Below are 19,422 nucleotides of genomic sequence, written 5' to 3' on the forward strand. Positions count from 1 at the left end.
GATGAAACCCGGGGTGGCTGTTGTTGTTTATGCAGAAGAAACTGTCATGAGTCTACTAAGCACTTGTGACATGGCCCCATGCCACATGCATATGCAGCATTTGCTGCGCTGCGCCGACATAATTTGCGACGAAGTGCTCTACAAAATATGCACATGCAATGGCCGGGACTGGGGAAAATGGAAAAAGGCAAAATAATAACGGAATTCCTTTAATTTTCACACCACTACAAGGCTAGGTGCCAAGCCAACCAACCGGAGTTACACAGAACAAAATCTTTGTTTATACATTTCAAGCTGTTTAGCAAGATGGGCGTAAATGTAGTTGCTACTGCCTTTTCATTTTGTCCTGTGCAGTCGCAGTAACAGCCGCAGACATTGACGACAGTGGCCCAGAGGCAAGTAAGCCCGAGTTGGAGTCGGAGTCGAAGCCGGAGCAACTTGAACGGTTAAGTACTTGGCACACACTCCCACGGCGTGGAGCAGTCAAGTCAACTGAAAACGTGACAGGATATCCTGCTGCTGCTCCAGCTGCACAGCTACTGCTATAGCTTTAGCTCCTTCTCCTGCTCCTACTCCTTGTCCTGTGATTTTCCCCCCTCCATTGGGTGAGGGTTTCTTTTCCCCGTTGCTTTCACTGGTGATTACGCCAACAGCATGCAAATGATAAAGAGAACGTGTCGCTTAATGTGCTCCCCATTATAATTTGGCATCTGAGCAGTTGGCTGTGGCTAGTGAATCTCCGTCTGGCCTCGGTATTTCATCTCCTTTTATGTGCTCCACGAAAGGAGGTCACATTCAGTTTGAAGGTGAGATATGGATATTGGTTATACTACATACCAATCATTTGCATTTCCAGTAAAAGTAAATTAAAGAAGTTTATTTTAAACTTAATTAATAATAAAACTGAGCATTTCGGATACAAAATTCCTCAAATTGTTTACAAATTTAATGTTCTCCTAGTAGTGTATTTTTCAGAACACCCAAAAAGTTCAACAACATTTCGTGTGAGTGTCAACTTTTGCATAAAACTTATGACAAGCTCTAATTGAAAATAATTTAACGTAAAATGGTAAAACATTTTCGGTTGTTCGGTTGTTCGGTTGTTCGGTTGTGGCCATGATGATAAATTCAAAGTTTTTTGATATCACTTGTGCTGCGGTTTGGGCTCCTGCTGCACATATCTAGTTGCTGCGTATTTTTCTAAATCATTTGCAAAAACAGTCGTGATAAACGTTTGCTTTTGTCGCTTTTGTGGTCGGCTTGGCTGGCTCAGCTCAGCTCACCTGTCACACAAATGGAATTTATGTCCAACTGCGGTTGGCCACAGCAGCTATGGGGATATATACATTTATATCTGAGAGGATTGGGTAAAAATTGCATTGATTAAAGTTTGTTATTTGAATATTCATTGGCAGTGGCGGTCGCATAAAAGACGACAGCTGTTAATGCCAACGTAGCATATGAAATATTTATTTATGTATTTATATTATTTTTCGCAATTTATTGTCTTTGGATTTATTTGTCAAATTTACATTTCTAATAGTGCCTCGTCCGATACTGTTTGTGGTCGTAATTAGAAATGTAAATTTGCAATTTGTTTGGCCTGATGGTCGTTAGTTGTTGGCCGTTGGTCGTCCTATAAATAGTTCATGAAATTGATAGTCAATGGTGAATTAGAAATAAGTGCATTTAAATTAAGTGCAGATCAAGTGGCCAAATTGGGCAAACTAGACGAAAGAATTAAGAGCTGTAAAGAAACATTGAAGCGTGCTGGAGCCTAATTAATTTCAATTACATCGAACATGAAATGTTTATGGGACTTAATGAGTTAGCATGAATGGGATACAAATTATTGAAAAATTTGCCATTTAAGCTGGGAAACATTTGTGATAATATTTTTAGCATTTTTGCATTATTCTGTTTGTCGATGGGAATTGGATTTGCCCAGCGGCAAACTGGGCAAAAATAATATGAAATTAATTTCTGTTTATTTTAGCATAAATTATACAAGCGGCAAATTTATGTTTGGCGAGTAGAAAGCGTTTCGGCCTTTGCCGCATATCAATTAAAAGCATTTCCCCACCCCCTTTGCCACACTCTCTCTCGTACTTTTGCCATCCGCAATTGAATAAAGCATTGTTGGGGATTTTTAGTTGATTTTCGATATTTATCGCTTCTGCTGGGCCTATGCCAGGCCAGGCCAGGCCAGGCCTTGAATTTATGGCGAATTTTTAGCCAAAGACAAACATTTCCCAATGTCCTTGGCGATCTTATTTGTGTGTCCTTGCAATATTTATTACACACAGTTGCACATGAACATGGCGTATACGTAATATAGAATTTTGTGGCCCATAGCCACTGTCACCCTCTACCGCTCTACCCCTCTTTGTTTCTTTTCACTTTTGTTGTGTTTTATGTGAGCTACATTTGTTTTCATTTACAAGTATTTCACTTAAAATTTATTTGCCATACACATTTTTATGGCTTAGCTTGGCTTTGTCCTTCGCTTCGTTTATCCCTGCCCCCAAAACCCCGGTCCAGCCAGCAGATCCTTTAAATAATGTATTTGCGAGTACTAAAATTAAAATTTATTTACCATTCTCTGCTTTATAGTTGACTCAATAAAAAATGAAACACATAGAAGTATATTCAAACGAAAGGTCAGCAGACAACGCAGTTTCTTTCTTTGGCCAACTCTTTTCGGGCTGGTGTGGCGTGGGTTCCACTTTAATTGGCAATTGAAAGAGTTAATAAAATGAATGCCAATTCCATTGTTTCCACTCAAAATCCCTGCCCATTTTTTTAATGGCCAAAGTTTTGGCGTTTTACCTTTAATTTCGATGGACTCATTCCGGCAACAGTTTGAAGTGCCATAAAAACATTAATTGAATGACAGCTGCTGCTGCAGTTGGAAAAACGCGTCAGACATTATGGGAGAGCGACACTGCCTCAATTTCTACGGCTCCTTCTTTTTTTTTTTTTGTAATTTTTTGGCTGCTGATGGAAAGCAGTTTTCCGAACTTAATGCTGGGAGGGAAAAAATAAACCTTTGGCTGCCGGAAAGCTCTTAAATCCCTTTCGCTTAAGCCTTTCGCCTGTCTTATACTTAGTCCTGTGTCTGGGTCCTGAGCATTTTTATTGTGCAATTGTATTTGCTGCTCATGAGAAATTGTATGCGTGCAAAGACGCTTAAAACTTTCCCCGTACTTTCCCCACTCTGCCAGCATTTCCGATAAGAGCTTTTCCTGCACTTGAGGCTCAAGTTTCATTGTTTTCCCTGCCAAATGCCGGCTTAAAACTGCTACTATTTCTCGATTTAATTTTTAAATGCTTCGCACAGGAGCTCTCAAGTCGCTCAATCTGGTTCGAGAGCAACTCGAAAATTGCCAATTTCCATGATTGCTGGTTTCAAATGTTGCGTTTGCCATAATTTTGTTCAAGGCTTTTAAACACTGATAACCATTTAGAGTTGATTGAAATTTTGGCAACCAGAGAACACTAATCTGAAATATGTCTGATATTTCCATTCGATTTGCTATTATTTTCATTTTGTCTGTATTTTTTAACCATTTTTTGCCATGCGCTACGCCTAATCCCATTATTGTCCATTTCAGAAGCATTTCACACAATTTTGCGGCATTTTGTTTGTCATTCGCTCGATGATGGTAATAAAAGCAAAACCAGCCATAGCATCAATTTCAGTCAGCATATTTTCTTTTTCTCCCCGCACATAGCACTGAAAAATTGCTGAAATATCAGGCAGCGAAATGAAATTCGGTTGAAGCATGACCAAGGAAAGTGCAATGTTTCGGACTTCATTCGGCTGTCTAAGCTAATGAGGGAAGCTCGATTCAACATTGCATTTTCACTGAAATAATACTGAAAACGATTCCAATCTCACTCAAATAGCTAATTGGTGCAGTTTCTTACTTATTTCCAGGCGAGCTTCCTAATAATGGTCTATGGAGTATTTGTCTTTGTGGTGGTTTCGCGCCTTGGTTTGCGCTCCCCCTCGAGGAAACCATAAATAAAATGTTTGTCTTACAGCGGACTGACAGTGTTTTCCCTCTTGCTTTTCAGGCAACAGTACTGCTGACACTTCCAAACCGTAAAAATGTCCAGCATTTGCCTGCGAATAGCGACCGGCAGGAAAACAACAGTGACGAGGGCTAAAAACTGCGAGTTATGTACACCGATTGCTGCTGTTGTGGTTGGGATACTCTCATTGGATTGAAACGGGGATATTAGCTATTGCAATCTCTAATAAATAGAGAAGATATTTTTATTCACACTAAAGTCATAAACCCAAATAATGTATTCATTAGCAATCTTTAGGTGTCAAGAAAAATTTCTCCACTGGGGCAGGGCATTGTCGCTTCGATCCGCCATCGTCCTGGGAGTCCGCTTCACTTGCTCCGGTTTCCGTTTCCGCTTGCCGTTGGCAGCAGACATGGCGACGGCTCCGGAATAGACAGGGAGTGCGAGCGCGACTGGAAGGGGAATGGCCAGCGACAGCGACATCGGCGCGACGTCTGATGTCAGGGCTTTAGCGTCAGCGGGTCTAGTCCTGAGTTGGCTTTGTGCTACGGTAAATCAATACTTCTTGCCCATATCACTTGCAGCCACTTGCTAGAAAAGAAAACGGAAGGTTCAAGCTCAACTTTTGCACTTGCCATAAACTTGGCAAATATTAACCAAGCGATAGTCAGGAGTGGCAATTGCACTCTGCCAGGGGAACAATGACTTCTTGCTTGAAAGTTGCCACTGCAGGGCACACAAACAAACTTCCCAGAAACTCCACTCATTAACAGCTGTTGTCTTTAGCTGGCAGTCGAGATTCTATTTACTTTTTAGAAAGTTAATTATATTCGTGGAAGCGTTTACTATTTTTCGTATTTATTCTGCAATTAGTTTAGCAGCAGCCAAGCGACTGCCAAAACCTCGAAATTATTAAATTCACATTTCAAATGCAACAGCAGCCGTGGAGAATGTGTCGAAAGTTGCCACAAACTTGTTTCCCATTGCGAAAGCAAATTAGTTTCCAATGTGCCAAAGTTTTTCCACAAAATGAGAAAAAGTCGAACTTAACCAATGTTGCATTTTTTTCTATCAAATCTTGTTCCAAAAACATATACATCTAAGGGGCTTAGTGAACTTATTGCCAAACCTTAATCAGGTCAAATGGAACTTACTTTAATATATATTTTCTGATAATAAAGTTCTTGAAGTGCAATAATATTTATTTGATTGTGATTCAAGTGAAAGCAAAGGCTGTCCTGTTCAGTGGAGCATAAATTCTAAAATTTGGTTTCCATAACAATTATTTCCATTTTGGAAATATTAATTAAGTGGGAACGGGCCATACCCGATCCCTGCTGAGCGTGAATAAATTAAAAATTACGCTAGAACGCACTGGCAGCGGGCATAATGCGAGTCCGAAAACCGAACCGATGTGCAGCCAAAATGAAACCGCCAAGCCGCAACCAATGCCACATATTTACTTTTATCTCAGCCGGAGCAGCCGGAGCCAAAACCCCAGAGAAAGCCAAAGCCGAGGAGGGCACAAACAAATGGGACTGCAGCTGGAGGCGGATCCTTCTTCATCCAGAGTCGAGTCCTTCTCGGCTCCTTGGCCGGACTACAAATGAGGGGACTCTGTAGTCGGGAGCTTGGAGCCTGGAGTCCACAGAGCTCTGCCACTGACAACGACGATGCTCTCAAATTGTCGGTCGTTTAAATACATTTAAATATAAATGCAGCGCGCAGCCCAGCGCGGCGATAAGAAAGCTTCAGCCATGGACATGAATGCGGATGTGGATGTGGATGCAGATGCGGATGCGGATGGGGGTAAGTGAAATTCCTCATTCATTCATTTTCATTCATTCTATCAGCATGGAAAATCGTGTGTGCGCGAGCGGGCTTTTCCCCATCTTTTTTTTTTTTACCCAGAGAGCATGAAAATGTGGGCGTGTGGTCAAAGTCTTGCCACAGCCATTTTAAACGGGCTGCAAGTTGCAGCCAGCGATAAACAAATATATATCCAACACTTGTGATGCGCATTTTAAAATAATGAACGAGCACGTGAGGAAAATGGCACATGGAAACGATTAATTGTTACCCATTAGCAGACGTGTTAAAAGGTTTAACAGTAACTTTGAACAGAAAGGCAGAGAAAGTAGTTTAAAAGCCTTTTAAAATTATTTTTGCCTTCCTTTTTTCAACATATGCTAACCCCTAATAAATGCAACTTTAGTTGAGACTGATTGTCTTAAAAAAACTTAATTTTTGTGATATTTGTAATCAGCAGTATTACTTTCTTACCTTAAAGTATTTTCTCCGCTTCCTTTCTTTCTGAGAATGTGGTAAAACCCTGAATCAAGACTCTAAGAAAACAAGAGTCACTCTAACAAGAGATTATCCGGTAAATGCGGTAGTAATTTACATTCCAGTTGCTTAGTAACCATTCCTACCCATTGATGCCTTAATGAAAAACCCATCATCCTGGCTGAGGCGAAGCCATGACAAGCGTGAGAAAAATTTAATTACATATTTCCTCACAATACGTATGTGCCCCCTTTCCTTCACCATCTTGTGTCGTGGGGTCAGGTCAGCCAATGCTATTCATTTCGCCGTCATTGCCGTTGCCGTGATTAAATTTTCATTTTAATGCACGATTGAAGGAGCATTCGGCGAATTTCATTGAAAAACTGTAGCTGTGCAGCTGTAAGCTAATATTTGGTTTGCTGCATAACCAAGCCATCGCTTTTCAACGCCCGTCCTTTCATCCTCTTCCATTTCCCAGGATATCCGCGTGGTAGAATCCTGTCCGCAGTCATGTCGGCGCTTTAACGCTTAAACGGATCTCACCAAGCTCTGATGGCCAAATGAGTTTCTGACGTGTGTTTTATGCTACACCGAATTAATTTCATATCTCACATTCTCCAATGCCATTTGCATGCATAGTTAATAGGATTTACTAAACCCCTTAAACGGTTTACCATATCCATATCCATATCCAGATTATTCCCGAACCATTGGACCAGATTATGGCAGCAGCAGTTGGAGCAGCTTAATGCGAGTCGTGAGTAACATTTGTCGGCCGTCTAGACTTTTGACTTTCGCTGACCTCTGCCCTATAACTGTTTACTACAGTTTTTTCTTCTTTCTTTTTTGGCAATTAGAGAGCAAGTGAAGAGGCTATTTGACTATTTGTCATGGCTCATCCACATGTCGATGACTTGGACAACTTTCTGGGATATGGCCATGCATTGTCTGCCGAAGTGCCCATCCTTAATAGCCGTTTCGATATTTCTGTCTGCTGTTGCTGCTGACATGGAAACTTTCGATTCGAGCGACTCCCTAACCGAGTCATTTGCAGCTGCTTACCTTTAAATTCGCACCTAGACAACTGTCTGTTTCAATTTCTTCGTCACATCGCTGTCAATTATCTGGGCGACACAGCAGGACTTTATAAGCTGCCACTTCGGAGAGTTACCAGGTCCTGTTTGGGTAGACACCAGCCGACGGATGTATTCATGCATCAGCCCGGCCAAAGTGACATTTATTGGCTGTCAGGAAGTCCCTCAGTCCGTCACTCAGTCAGACGGTCGACAGTCGACAGTCGACAGTCGGCAGTCGGAGAACTGGGAAAACTCGGAGAACTGACAAAGGCGAAGGAGGGGACATTGGAAAAACACTTTGTCAGCCTTCTGCTTTTCGGGCAATGAATTGATGTGTCTTGCATGCGAATTATGAAGCACTAAGGGGTGAATGTGTGAATGTCCTTCATATGTAAAGAGGACACTGTCTGCTGTTAACCTGTTTCCCCAACACAATCGATTTTATCGACAGTGCGAGATGATATTATACGAAGCTACATATATTGTTAAATGCTTGTTGCCTAGAAAAACATTTTAAAGTGAAAATAGTAAAAGACTTATATTTTTATTAAGCATTTTTCAGGTCTATATCTTCAGGTCTTATTCAATTGGGATTTTCCTCCAACCATTTATGTTTGGCGTCTGGACACCAGGCACAGCAAGCGATGTCATTGCATTTATGACCCATACAACAGCGGCAGCAGCTGACCGCAGATCCTGCAAACAGACAGAGGAGCATCGCGAGGCAGCACCAGGAGCGAGGTCAGCCACGAAGGAAACTGCAGGTGGCGGTGTGTCATCGTTGGACAAGCAAACCAGATTGACAACCGTCCAGCAGGTGGGGCTGCCCCTAAACTGAATACTCTGCGGCATTAGGCAATTTTCCACGGCAGCTGGCGACGGCGATCCATCATCGTGCGCCGGTCCATGGCAAACAATGTCATTACCTGCACTTCATCCGGACCACACGAAAATAGCAGCGCACATGCTTTCCACACACGCGCCAGGGACCTAACACACCGACCACAATTAAGATAATGCAGAGTCAACAAGACAAGACCTTTCAGAGAAGTCAGCTGAAGCATTGCACTGGAAGAAAATTGGGTTGCTGGAATCCTCTGATACCTTAAGACAACTTGTAGTAAGATGGCTTGAGTTTGGAGAGCCGCTAAAGATATAAGACCATGGATATGAAGAAAGACAACCTTCCCAAAATGTGACATATTTACTTCGTTTAATATTTTGATTTTTATTTTCTGTAAAATTCCTTTTTCAGTGCATGCTAATGTCGTTGAACTGTCGTTGATTCATGTCTTCAACAAGTATATTGGCAACGTGGCGTATGATTAATGTGCCTCCTAATTGCCGACTGAGACAAAGTGAAGTGCCAGCGATATTTTTTGAGCACGAGTATGTGCCACTCAGACGTTGCTTAACCTTTAAGCCAAGTCAAGTATTAACAATAAAATAATGGAAAGGAAAATATTTAAAATGTAATTTACTCTCATAAAGGCTATTAACAAGCAGCCAATTTGAAATTTTTCAAGGCTGTATTCGATATGGTTGAGGTCACTTCCATTTAGGTAACTCAGTCACAAAGGACTTCGTGGAAAAGATGGGGGAACGAGAAAATGTTTGCACATGGCAACGACAGAACTTCGATTTGCTGCGACAAGCAAATGCAAACAAAAGCAAGAAGGTACCTGGAAAATTGTCGCTTTAACTTAGTTTATAATGCCACTTGGATGAGTTTGCTTGGCACAAATGCGAATGCGACACTAGGAGAGGGTCGCCACGTATGTTTCTAGCATAGTCTTCTCTAATATCTAAAATATCAGTAACTTCCCTTTGAACACCGTGAATATCCTTTCATTTATGCTGCCACACGGATGGTCCTTTCAGAGCAGAGAATGCAACGAAATAATACGCCAAGCAGGAGCACAAGACAGATGTACTATATGCCAGAGCAGCCGGAGCAGGGATTTCAAATGGTTTAGTTCGGAGCAGTCGGTTGGTGTTAAAAGAGTCGTAGAACCGAACCGAAATGCAAATACCGGGCGACACGTGAGCCCCGCCCACTTCAACGCCCCTTTCGGTATGCAATTTGCCATTTATTCAATTTGAATATTCACACCATTGTGTAAAGCGAGATCCCCAGCTATAGTATATCCACGCATTCAACTAGCTGAGATGGAATATCCGAGCTAGACACCGCCAATGGTATAATAAGCCAAGTCAGAGGACAAAGGCACAAAAAACTGAATACAATAATAACGCCCAACCGAGTGAGAGTTAACAAAAGTCAACATATCGGAAAATGAAATAAATATTTTTATTATTATGTAAATAGCACAATGCAATGAAATTCAATTATATTTAATTTGTATGCAAAGAGCAAAGGCAATAGGAAAAGAGTTTTCATATCTATCATGCAATTACCGTATTGTTTTTGAAATAACTTACTGAAGAGCGCTGCTAAAGAGCCTTACATTAAAATAAATATTTGCAAATTTGGCTTGAATAATCAATGGAGGGAAAATGTAAAGTGAAAACTAATATAGAGAATTTTTTCCAACCAAAGGTTGGATTTGGCGAAGGTCTTTCAGGTCACAAAGCAATTATTTAGCTTGTCAATTTGCAATTATGGATATTCTCCTTTATTTACATTTGCCTTTCCGTATTTATTTATGATATTTATCGAACAATGGCCCAATGTTTTAATCCACCAAAGCGTTGCAGCATTAAGTCCTGATGGAATTAATCATTTTTGTTTTCGCTGTTGTTTGACTTTGGTGCGTCCATGATAATGCCAACTAAATTTAATATTAATTCAATATAAATTCATTATAAGATTAATTCATATTATTTTCATTGTTAATCGATGCACAGCAGCGTGCAAATGCGCTTAATGAGCTTTAAAAAACTGCAAATAAATTAAAAACAAAATGCGAACTCTCGCTTCGGCGACCACAAAATGCATAAAGTTTATGAAAACCAACAAATGCCATGGTCTTTCGAGCTGCGATTGACTAAGTTTTTTGGTGGCTCATAAAATATGTACACTCCGCCTTGGCCACTCATCGAAGTCCAAGACTTCGCTCCTCCATGCTGCTTGCTTTCTTAATTAAAAATTTGATTTAAGCAGCAAACAATGAAAAACGGGTCCTGGCAAACTAATGAAATGGAAAATGCAAGCCAAGAAATAATTACCCATGCATATAAGCCAAATGCAAATTGCGAAGTTTGTTTTCCAGAGGGTGAGGGAGGGAGAGTTTGGAGAGAGTGCCGTATAACTTTCAAGAAGCTTTTAAAAAATATCCTCAAGTGGGTGAAACATAGCGGAAGCGACTTCAAGTTTTTCTTCCATTGAATAAAATATTTCAGTTTAAATTGTTTAACTCAGCCTCAGGATATTTTTACAATTACTGAAAAGCTTAAATATCTAAAATTTATACACCTTTTCCTTCTCATATCAATTAAGATATCTTTTTGCAGTAATGCACTTCCTGAATAATGGATGAAAGTATTACTTTTCAATAGTAATAGCACTTCGCTTTCCTCTGCAACTTTCATTAAAACACCTTTTGTGGCCTCAGCTCAACGAGAATTATTTAAATGTGTTTTTTCCTGGGCATTAGTGTGCATTAATATTATTAAAACTAAACAACAATGGGAATGCTAGCCTGGAGCACTGACCTCATTTGTCTGGTCGGGGAGTTGGAGTCGAAATAGAGAGTCACCAGTGGGCGGCTGAGGGGGCGTGGGAGCTGCTGTCGCCTCACTTGATGGAAGTCCTCTGTTGATTTGTGACGCCTTTTACTTTTCGCTTTATGCGCTCCTCCCATTTGTTTGCATTTGCGTTGACACTCACTTCATTTAGCAGCCCACAGCAGCTGTAGTTGCAACCTCACAAAGGGAACAGTAATAGCAACAGCAACAACAACTCCTGCAACAGCAACGGCAAGAGCAACAGCAACAGCAACATCAGCTGCAAGTGATGTACGTGAGTGCAAGTGCAATCCGCCCTCGGCTGCAGGTTAAGGACCTTCTTTTGAACTTTAAAATGCTTGCTTTCGGACATGTGGGTCTCTGTGTTGTAAGGTAAGTCAGCTAGTTGATACCCTGGACAGCCATCTAGGTATGCTAGGTATTTAAAATAACTTATATTAAAAACTTTATAAAACTGAATACAAAGAAAGAGTCCTTTTATATACTACTTTATGCGAAACACAAACTTCTGTCAATCTTTTTGCCAGGATGGATACTGCTCCGTCGACTACCCTCTTAGTTATTACTTACATATTTATTTTGCCACTCCAGCCCACTGTGGCACCCACGAGAACCCCTTCAGACCTACTCATACCCTCTCATCTTTATTTGTGTTTGTGTTTGCTTTGTGGTTTTGCCATCACATCCAGTCCCCATGACGCTTTTTAATCTTAAGCGCCTTCCATTCGCCACAATTGTCCAGGCCGTGAGCCTGCGACTTGGCTACGGCCAGCTGAACAAATATGTATATATATAACCATTTTTACCCTTGCTACCACAGTTCCACCTGGCGACTTATGGCCGGCTTATGTGCTCGCAAACCAATTAAAATGGCCAACGGAATTGTAAGACCCCAGACACGAAGGCAATGCCAGCAAATTAATTTCAAAGGATTACGACTGGGCCCAGAATTGTATTTAGTTGATTTCGTTTGTATATTTGGTCATGGTAAGAAAGTCAAATCCTACAAGTGAAGTATTTTTAACATCGTTTCAAGCATCAAATTAATCTGGTTAAGTTTCTTTGGTTTTTTGGTATCATCGAAACAACTTTCTGTAAGTTTAACTGCGTGCAAGGTGTTTCTTGGGTACCTTATTGAATTCCTTATAGGCAGCATCTCCTTTCTTTACTACTTGTGCTGCTGCCTCGAAACGCCGGCGATAATGTCGCTCCACACTCTGTTCCGGGTTCAAGTTCCTGAATCGAAGCTCATCATGGTTGAAATCTTCATCGTCGTGGTCTTCATCTTCAACCACCTTACGGAATAGTCTCCCAAAAATAATTTACAAAACGTCTAATACGTTCCACCTTAAAAAGTCGGAAAGTAAGAAAGCTCAAAATAACTACAAGCAGTCCAAATAAAATAAAGTTATTGCTGATAATGCAATAAACGCGACTTAGTTTCTGGTTGAATTTTTCCATTCTGATCAGTTTGTTGAGAAAAATTTATGCTAACCGTTTCTATACGTTGCTTTGAATGAGCACAGAAATCTGAAAATCGATGTTCTTGAAAGCATAAAAAACCCCACTTGCTATATATCTGAGGTTTTGTTTTGTAGTCTCTCTCAGACTTCTCAAATAAGTAATCAGTAAGCCTTTAAATCGCAGCTCTAAATCATTGAAACAAAGTCAAAGGACACAAAAGTGTGCATTGTTTACTTTCTAGGAGAACGGCTCTCAAGGACTCAGTTTTCGACTGCGACTGAGCCTGACCGCCACTCGAGGGTTCACGAAGGCTCTTAACCCGCTGCTTGAGGCTGTGGCTAAGTCCACACCCCTAGTGCAAAGGACTAGGATGAAAATAAATTAAAAATGTGTTAGACACACACACTCTTACACTGGACACTTATCCAGGCGGCCGCATACACAGACATATTAAGGAACGTGACTTGGCTGTCCTGAGACACCGCCATATAAGTTTAGCATGTTATGAAAAATGTATACAAGGACAGGAGATGGAGGAATGACTGCCTTTGCCTTTGTCAGCTCGGCACGTAACCGGCCACGCCCAGTCTCCTTGGCCGTCGCCGCCGCAGCCGCCGCCTCCCGAGTTCCCTTCGCTTTTAATGACAAAAGTTATGACGACAAATGACTCGGTTGACTTTCACTACGAAATCAGAGCCGGGAGCTCCACAATGGGACCATGAATCATTTCCCGTTGACTTGACTCCGCTGGCTGAATTCACTTTTGCCATTTTGGCCGCCTTGATTTGTAGACGCTGTTAAAAAGCTCTCTTCATTTATCATTATGCAAATTATAAATTTAATTTTAACGCCGAGCACAGTGCAGATAATAATGTAAATGTTTTTAATGCCTCGCTGATAATTATGCAAGTCTTGCTGCATCGGCGAAAAATTCACGCTCGACCGCAGCCGCCGGCGCGTCGGGCAAATTGAATTTGTTAATCAACTGCATTTAGGCTTAATTGAAAGTGCCGTATAGAAGCCATAACAACGGGCAGACCTTTAAAACTAAATTTAATAAATAATTCTGCACGTGTCTCGCGGGGATTCGCTATAATCAAGCAGAGTAATTACAAAGTGGTTTTTGCTTTAAAACATATTTAACTAATTTGTATACATCTGTTCTGATAAAATATCCAAGCCATTTCCTCTCAGTTCTCTATGATTATAAATACCTGATTAGTGCTTGGCTTGGGTTGAATTGCCATTGCCAGTTTGGCAAAAGCAAATGTTATATTAGCCCAATAACTTGGTCAAATTAAATTCAATCTGGGGCACTTCACACTGGTTATTAAATGCAGCCAACTAATTTCGAGCTGCAGGCGGAGAACTCATTACCCTTTGAAGCTGTCAAATAAACATGAAATGGAAAATTGCATTACGACTTGTTAGTCGTACATTATATAATGCTTTTTGCTGGTAACTTGACATGTGCCTCACATCAAATTTGAGTTGATAATTAGGCCAAAAGTAAACCAGCTCGGGGCTGCTAGTGGTAGTGTGACAAGCTGTCTTGAATTTATGCCTAAATTAATATATGCCCTATCCCCACACAGTTGCCCTCACTCGAGCATGGGCAGCATTATTTACTGTGCCGTACCTTTGCCTTAGGCGACCTTGTGTCATAGGATGCGTTAATTCAATTTTATTACGCATACGCAGTGTGGGCCGAACACAAAAAGACATGTCGGCCATTTAAAGTGCTCCTTTGAAATTTCGCCTAATATCTGCACTGCGACAGTTTGAAGTGTGTTTAACAAGGGTATATATGTTGACTTACTCCTTTCTAGAGCAGCAATTAATTAGCATGCCTTTGCTTACCCCTTCTACACGAACACATTGGATTTCCACAATCAGAAGACACATAAATTTTCCTTGCCAAGTATAGCTTAAGTGATAGGCAGAAGCAGAAAAAGTAGATAAAAGGGCGAATGATTCTATGATAGCAGTACAAGTCTCTTAGACTAAAAAGTTATTTATATTAAAATATTTTCCACTCCACAAACTTAATCGAAAGTATCTACAGATAGTGATTGAGGCAACGCTTTTTGTCCGTAACTTTCAAACTAATTTGTTCGCCTCGCCCTTTTATCTGGGTCTGAAATTACTTTGGAAATATTTGTAAAGAAACCGCCGCCTACATATTTCCACCTTTTTTAATATTTTATGCTCTTTATAGGCGCAATGTGGGCTGCATCTGATGGCGTTGCCACTTTTGCCTTTGTGCAATTGCTTTTTGCGGATATTGTTGTTAGTTTTACTTTTGAGATTCGTGTTGGTTTTCGCTGTTTGTTTTTGCATTGTGCGATGGCGCTTTTGTTTTACACGGCCAGCATTGAGACTGTGGTTTTTGTATTTTGTATTTCTGTTGTGCCGACTGCTCCGGCTGCCGTGTCCTATTTGTATCCTGTTGGCACACACACACACAGACACACACACACAGATACAAATGCCCACATACACTTACGTTCGCTCGCATTTATGTCTATTGGCGCGCGTCCATTTCCATTTCATTTCCGTTATTGCAAAACTTTTCGTATTAAATATATTTTTCTCTCAGCGTTTGTTTCATTTCGAAGCCCTTTTTGGTTTTTGCACTCTAGCAAAGTTGTTTGTTGTTGTTGTTGCTGTTATTTCTGGTACTTTATGCGCCATGGCCATTATTGCAGTTGTTTCCTTTATTGTACAAGTACAAGCATAAAAATCCCCGTATTTCCATATAAATATTTTGCCCACTCACCCGCCAACCCGCCACGCTGCCTCGCCTTCGCCTCATTTATTGTGGCCTACTTACGGACGAGTGTGCTCGGGCCAGCGGCTTACAAATTGACATGCAATTAAATGTAAGCCACAGGCATTTATTATAATTGTTACACCCTTCACAGTCGCAGTCCCTCTCCTTTGGTTTGGTTTGGTTTGGTTTTTCCCGGGCCAACCGCCAGGCCGCCCCTGGACAAATGCTGATGCTGATTAGGCAGCTCTAATAGCAACAAACTAACATTGTTGTTGGCCTCCTCTGGCAGCTGCAATTAGCATTCTGCGCTGTAATAAATAAAGTAAAATTAACCACAATACCCCAAACAAAACGCTCGACCAAATTGTCCACATTAATTTAATTTTCAAACAAAAAGTCAGCTGAAAGATTGCCTTCTATTTTTGTCGGGCTTTAATTTCGAAAATATTTTAAACTAACTGCCACGGATTTTAGTTTTTATCAGATTTGTAATCTCAAAACTGAATATTTTCAGCAGAGTTTATTCGGTTGCATGTCATATCCCCACTTCTGATTGTTTATCGTTTAAAATTCAAACTTTTTTTCATATTTTCAATGATCAGAAATGTATACATTTGTTTAATTTGCAGTGGGATAAAAACTAAATTGGTTTGACTCGTCCTTTCAATATGTTTGCATTTATTTAGCAAAATAAAGTTCACCTTTTTTGCATATTTCATGGGCCAACGCATTCAGAACGAGCAAGTGACCGCAAATTTTTAGCGCATTTGAATTAATGACAACGAGTATCAGTAAAAAATAAATGTTTAACCGCAAATCAGGTTAGTTTTCTCTTTTCTGTCTCGTTAACCATCTGCACATGAAGTTAAAAAATAAAAATAAACAAGAAATGTAAAAACTGCTAAATTTTAGTTATATTCTTTTTAACTGGTAATTCTGATTAATAAGTAAATCATAGTTTAGGAAAGCACAGCATCGCTGAACCAGAAGGTCATGCGATCACCTTGGGAAAGCTTTTGTGGCACGGTGGTTGAGTGGTTTCGTGCCACCGAATTGTAGCGTCTAAAGTTTTCATTTCCGGCATTCAGACGATCCGCCAATTCGGCAGCCTGCTGGTTCAAGGATTGGCGATAGGATAAGGCAGATTCCGACTGGATATAGCTAGGGCCATCCTTCGATTCGGGTAGCACTTTTGACATGTTGGTTCTCAATTTAATCACATCATTCGATGCGGTTTCCTGGGATTTTTTGGGGATAGGATTAGAGGGGGGTTGTTCTTTGGAATCTTTGATTACTGCATCGGAAGGCTTTGCCTTCACGGATTGTTGGGATATGACTTTAGATTTCTGTGGTTTCAGAGATGGTTCAGAGGCAGAGACTCCGGCCTTTGAGTTCACGGTGCGCTGAGTTCCGGTTTCCGAAGGCTTATCCGATACCTGTGGCTTAACTGTGGTGTAGGAAACTTTTGCTAATTCTGAGGATTTTGGTGACTTTAAAATTGACTTTGGGGTAAGGGTATTGTTTGAAGTATTTGAAGAAGTCTTGTTGGTGACCGCAGATCTTGCCTGGGAAACATTTGAAGACTTAGAGGCAATGCTTGACTGACTCTGCTTGGATGTAAAGCTTTTCTTGGTAGTCACACTTGATTTCGATGCGGACACTTTGGAATTTGCTTTACCCTCACCACTGGCCTGTCGGCTTGACCGCACTGGTAGCAAAGTGCGGAGGGATTCCTTCGCAACAGTTTCCTTTGACTGGGAGTCCTCGGTGAGCTTCACCTTTGAGATAGCGCCCGCATCAAAGCGGTCTTTTTCATGGATGGCTGCGGCCTGCTTCTTGGCCACGGCCATTTCCTCATTGATGGCTTTGGAGACGGCCACCTCGCCGATCTTCGATGAGGACTTTGTAACCGCCTTGCTTGCAGTCTCCTGCAAATATTCGGGCTTGGCCACGAACACCGGTGGTGGATATGTAACGCAGGTGGGGATTTTGAATTCGGAGGGGGTTCCACTATTGGGTGGCCCCACATTGAACGGATTGAAGGGTTCAACGTCGTAGTCATCCGGGAACATGTTGGTCAGAGAGGTTAGGAATTACCTAAGGGACATAAGGTTTATAACCCAATCTTAAGCTCTAAGATCGCATGGCTAAGACTCACTTGATTGGGTTTAAATTTTAGATGATATGGGCCAAGATGTGGTACTTGCCAGTCTTTAAGATGGTGGGCCGAATAGTTTTTTGTGATTTTTTAATGGATTTAAATTTGAATATCAAGTTACCAACTGACACAAAACTCAGCTTATACTGGACTTACAAAATACTAATGGTATGGTTTAGCTAGGAAGAAGCAGTCTAATTATGTTTCTTGAATTTGAATGCCCACATAAATCCTCATTGTTATCTTACATATATCTTACGAAATAATCTCTCTTGTCCCTTTCCTGCATGCATTTTTCCTGTATACAGACAGTCTGGGCTGCATACTTCAGGTTCTACTCTTAGCTTAATTAAAATGCCTCCTCTTAGAGCCAACTCCGTGTATCAATTCAGAGTGTACGTGCTGATAAGGTGTAAAAATCCTTTGACTTTGTCATTCATGAAGCAAACAAAGAGGTGTTGTTCAGAGGTTACGTGGGGCGTATTAATTAGCAGTCCAGGAGGATTTCAAAAGAGTGGCCGAGAGCTTGTTGTCAAGATCTGTTTCTATCTCAGGCCAGTATTTCGATCAACTTTTCGGTGTTCGGTTATTGAAATTCGGGAAAAATTCTTATAAAGAAAACAGAGAAACTCTTCTAATATGAATAGTCAGCAGCAAATGCCTAACAATGGCACGGTTATGTATGGCAGCGGGCTCGTCTTTGGCGGAAAAGTGTATCCCGTTCTGGTGGATGGTGTTCCCATGCAGCCGCCCTTGAGTGCTCAACAGGCGGCAGTGCATCAGCGAATGCAGATGAAGCAGATACAGCCGCAGGCTCCAGCAACTCAGGGCCACAAGGGCATTGCACCTCATCCGTCATATGGACGAAGTTGTGACCGACCAGAAACTCCAGGTCCTGCACCATCGTATATGACCAAGCCAAGCCAGCAGAGCTTTAGTCCATGTCCTGGTGCTACCATCGCCCAGCAGCAACAGCAGCGGCACCAATTGCAGTCACCGTGCAACAACCAGGCGATTATACAACAGCTCCAGGCGCAGATACTGCAACGACAACTACTGCAGGCTTCCATGGGCAATCCCTACAGCCACTACGGCAACTACAACCTGCAATCGAATGCGGGCGACGATACTAGCAGCTGGAATGGCTATGCCATGATGCACCCATCGGATGCAAATAAACCGTATACATTCAGCTGGAATCACATCGATTGAAAGCTTTCCGTCTGTAACTGTGTTCGGCCAAATTATGAATTTTTAAACGCCTATCTGTCTGGATTACCTCTAATCAAATACTTTTTTTTACCATCGGTTGGAAGCATTCCGATCACTTGGGGAGAAACTTGGTCATAACTTGCAGTGGCTGTCCTTTTTTAACACTTCATTTAGCTCTGATGTTGCTTTTTGGGGGCAGGAGACATCTCGTTTCTGGGGGTTGGTCGTCATTTAGTGGTAAATTTCCGTCTTAGTAACCAACGAACGTCAGACGTGACATTTTGCAAATTCCGTTTTCAGCATTTTGTAATCGTTCCGGCATACGTGTGCTCCTGGAAGTGGATGCCTCCCTGCGCCACCCATTCAGCTGCTGATGCGGTGGATGCTGCTGGTGACACTCACTCAGGTTGTTCGTGGTACTAGCCGGATTGGAGGAGCATGTGTGGCCAAGGGGTTGTAACTGGTTTTGTAGTGGCTTCTGATTTTTTTCGCTGGTTCTTACCAAGCTCTGATGATGATACTCTACGAGAATATGCTCAGTATTATGAAAATACATTTTAAAATCAACTAAAAGAACTTGTTAAGTGGGAACATGAAAGCCATTGCCCAAAATCAATTTAAAATGTTTGATAAATTATTCCACATTTCCTTTCTTTTTTTTTGATATTGTAAGGTGTTAAGGTTTCTGTGTTGGATTTTATTCGAAT

General features: G+C 41.3%; 3 protein-coding genes across 3 annotated transcripts; 1 reads left to right on the top strand and 2 right to left on the bottom strand.

The window, feature by feature from the left end:
* Positions 1–12,064: 12,064 nt before the first annotated feature.
* Positions 12,065–13,021, bottom strand: LOC108104048. Its single transcript, XM_017209895.2, has 3 exons — positions 12,977–13,021; positions 12,807–12,924; positions 12,065–12,429 (listed from the first exon to the last, which is right to left on the bottom strand). Exons 1-3 carry the CDS (start codon positions 13,019–13,021, stop codon positions 12,209–12,211), a joined length of 384 nt encoding a protein of 127 aa, XP_017065384.2. The 3' UTR covers positions 12,065–12,208.
* A 3,218-nt stretch (positions 13,022–16,239) lies between these two features.
* LOC108104038 lies at positions 16,240–17,633 on the bottom strand. Its single transcript, XM_017209873.2, has 2 exons — positions 17,504–17,633; positions 16,240–17,442 (listed from the first exon to the last, which is right to left on the bottom strand). Exon 2 carries the CDS (start codon positions 17,415–17,417, stop codon positions 16,305–16,307), a length of 1,113 nt encoding a protein of 370 aa, XP_017065362.2. The 5' UTR covers positions 17,418–17,442; positions 17,504–17,633; the 3' UTR covers positions 16,240–16,304.
* A 479-nt stretch (positions 17,634–18,112) lies between these two features.
* On the top strand, positions 18,113–18,715 carry LOC108104044. The gene has a single exon (XM_017209890.2). The coding sequence runs from the start codon at positions 18,143–18,145 to the stop codon at positions 18,713–18,715; it is 573 nt and encodes a 190-aa protein (XP_017065379.2). The 5' UTR covers positions 18,113–18,142.
* Positions 18,716–19,422: the final 707 nt, after the last annotated feature.

Source organism: Drosophila eugracilis, unplaced genomic scaffold (assembly GCF_018153835.1).
Source record: "Drosophila eugracilis isolate 14026-0451.02 unplaced genomic scaffold, ASM1815383v1 contig_445, whole genome shotgun sequence".
Classification (NCBI taxonomy): domain Eukaryota; kingdom Metazoa; phylum Arthropoda; class Insecta; order Diptera; family Drosophilidae; genus Drosophila; species Drosophila eugracilis.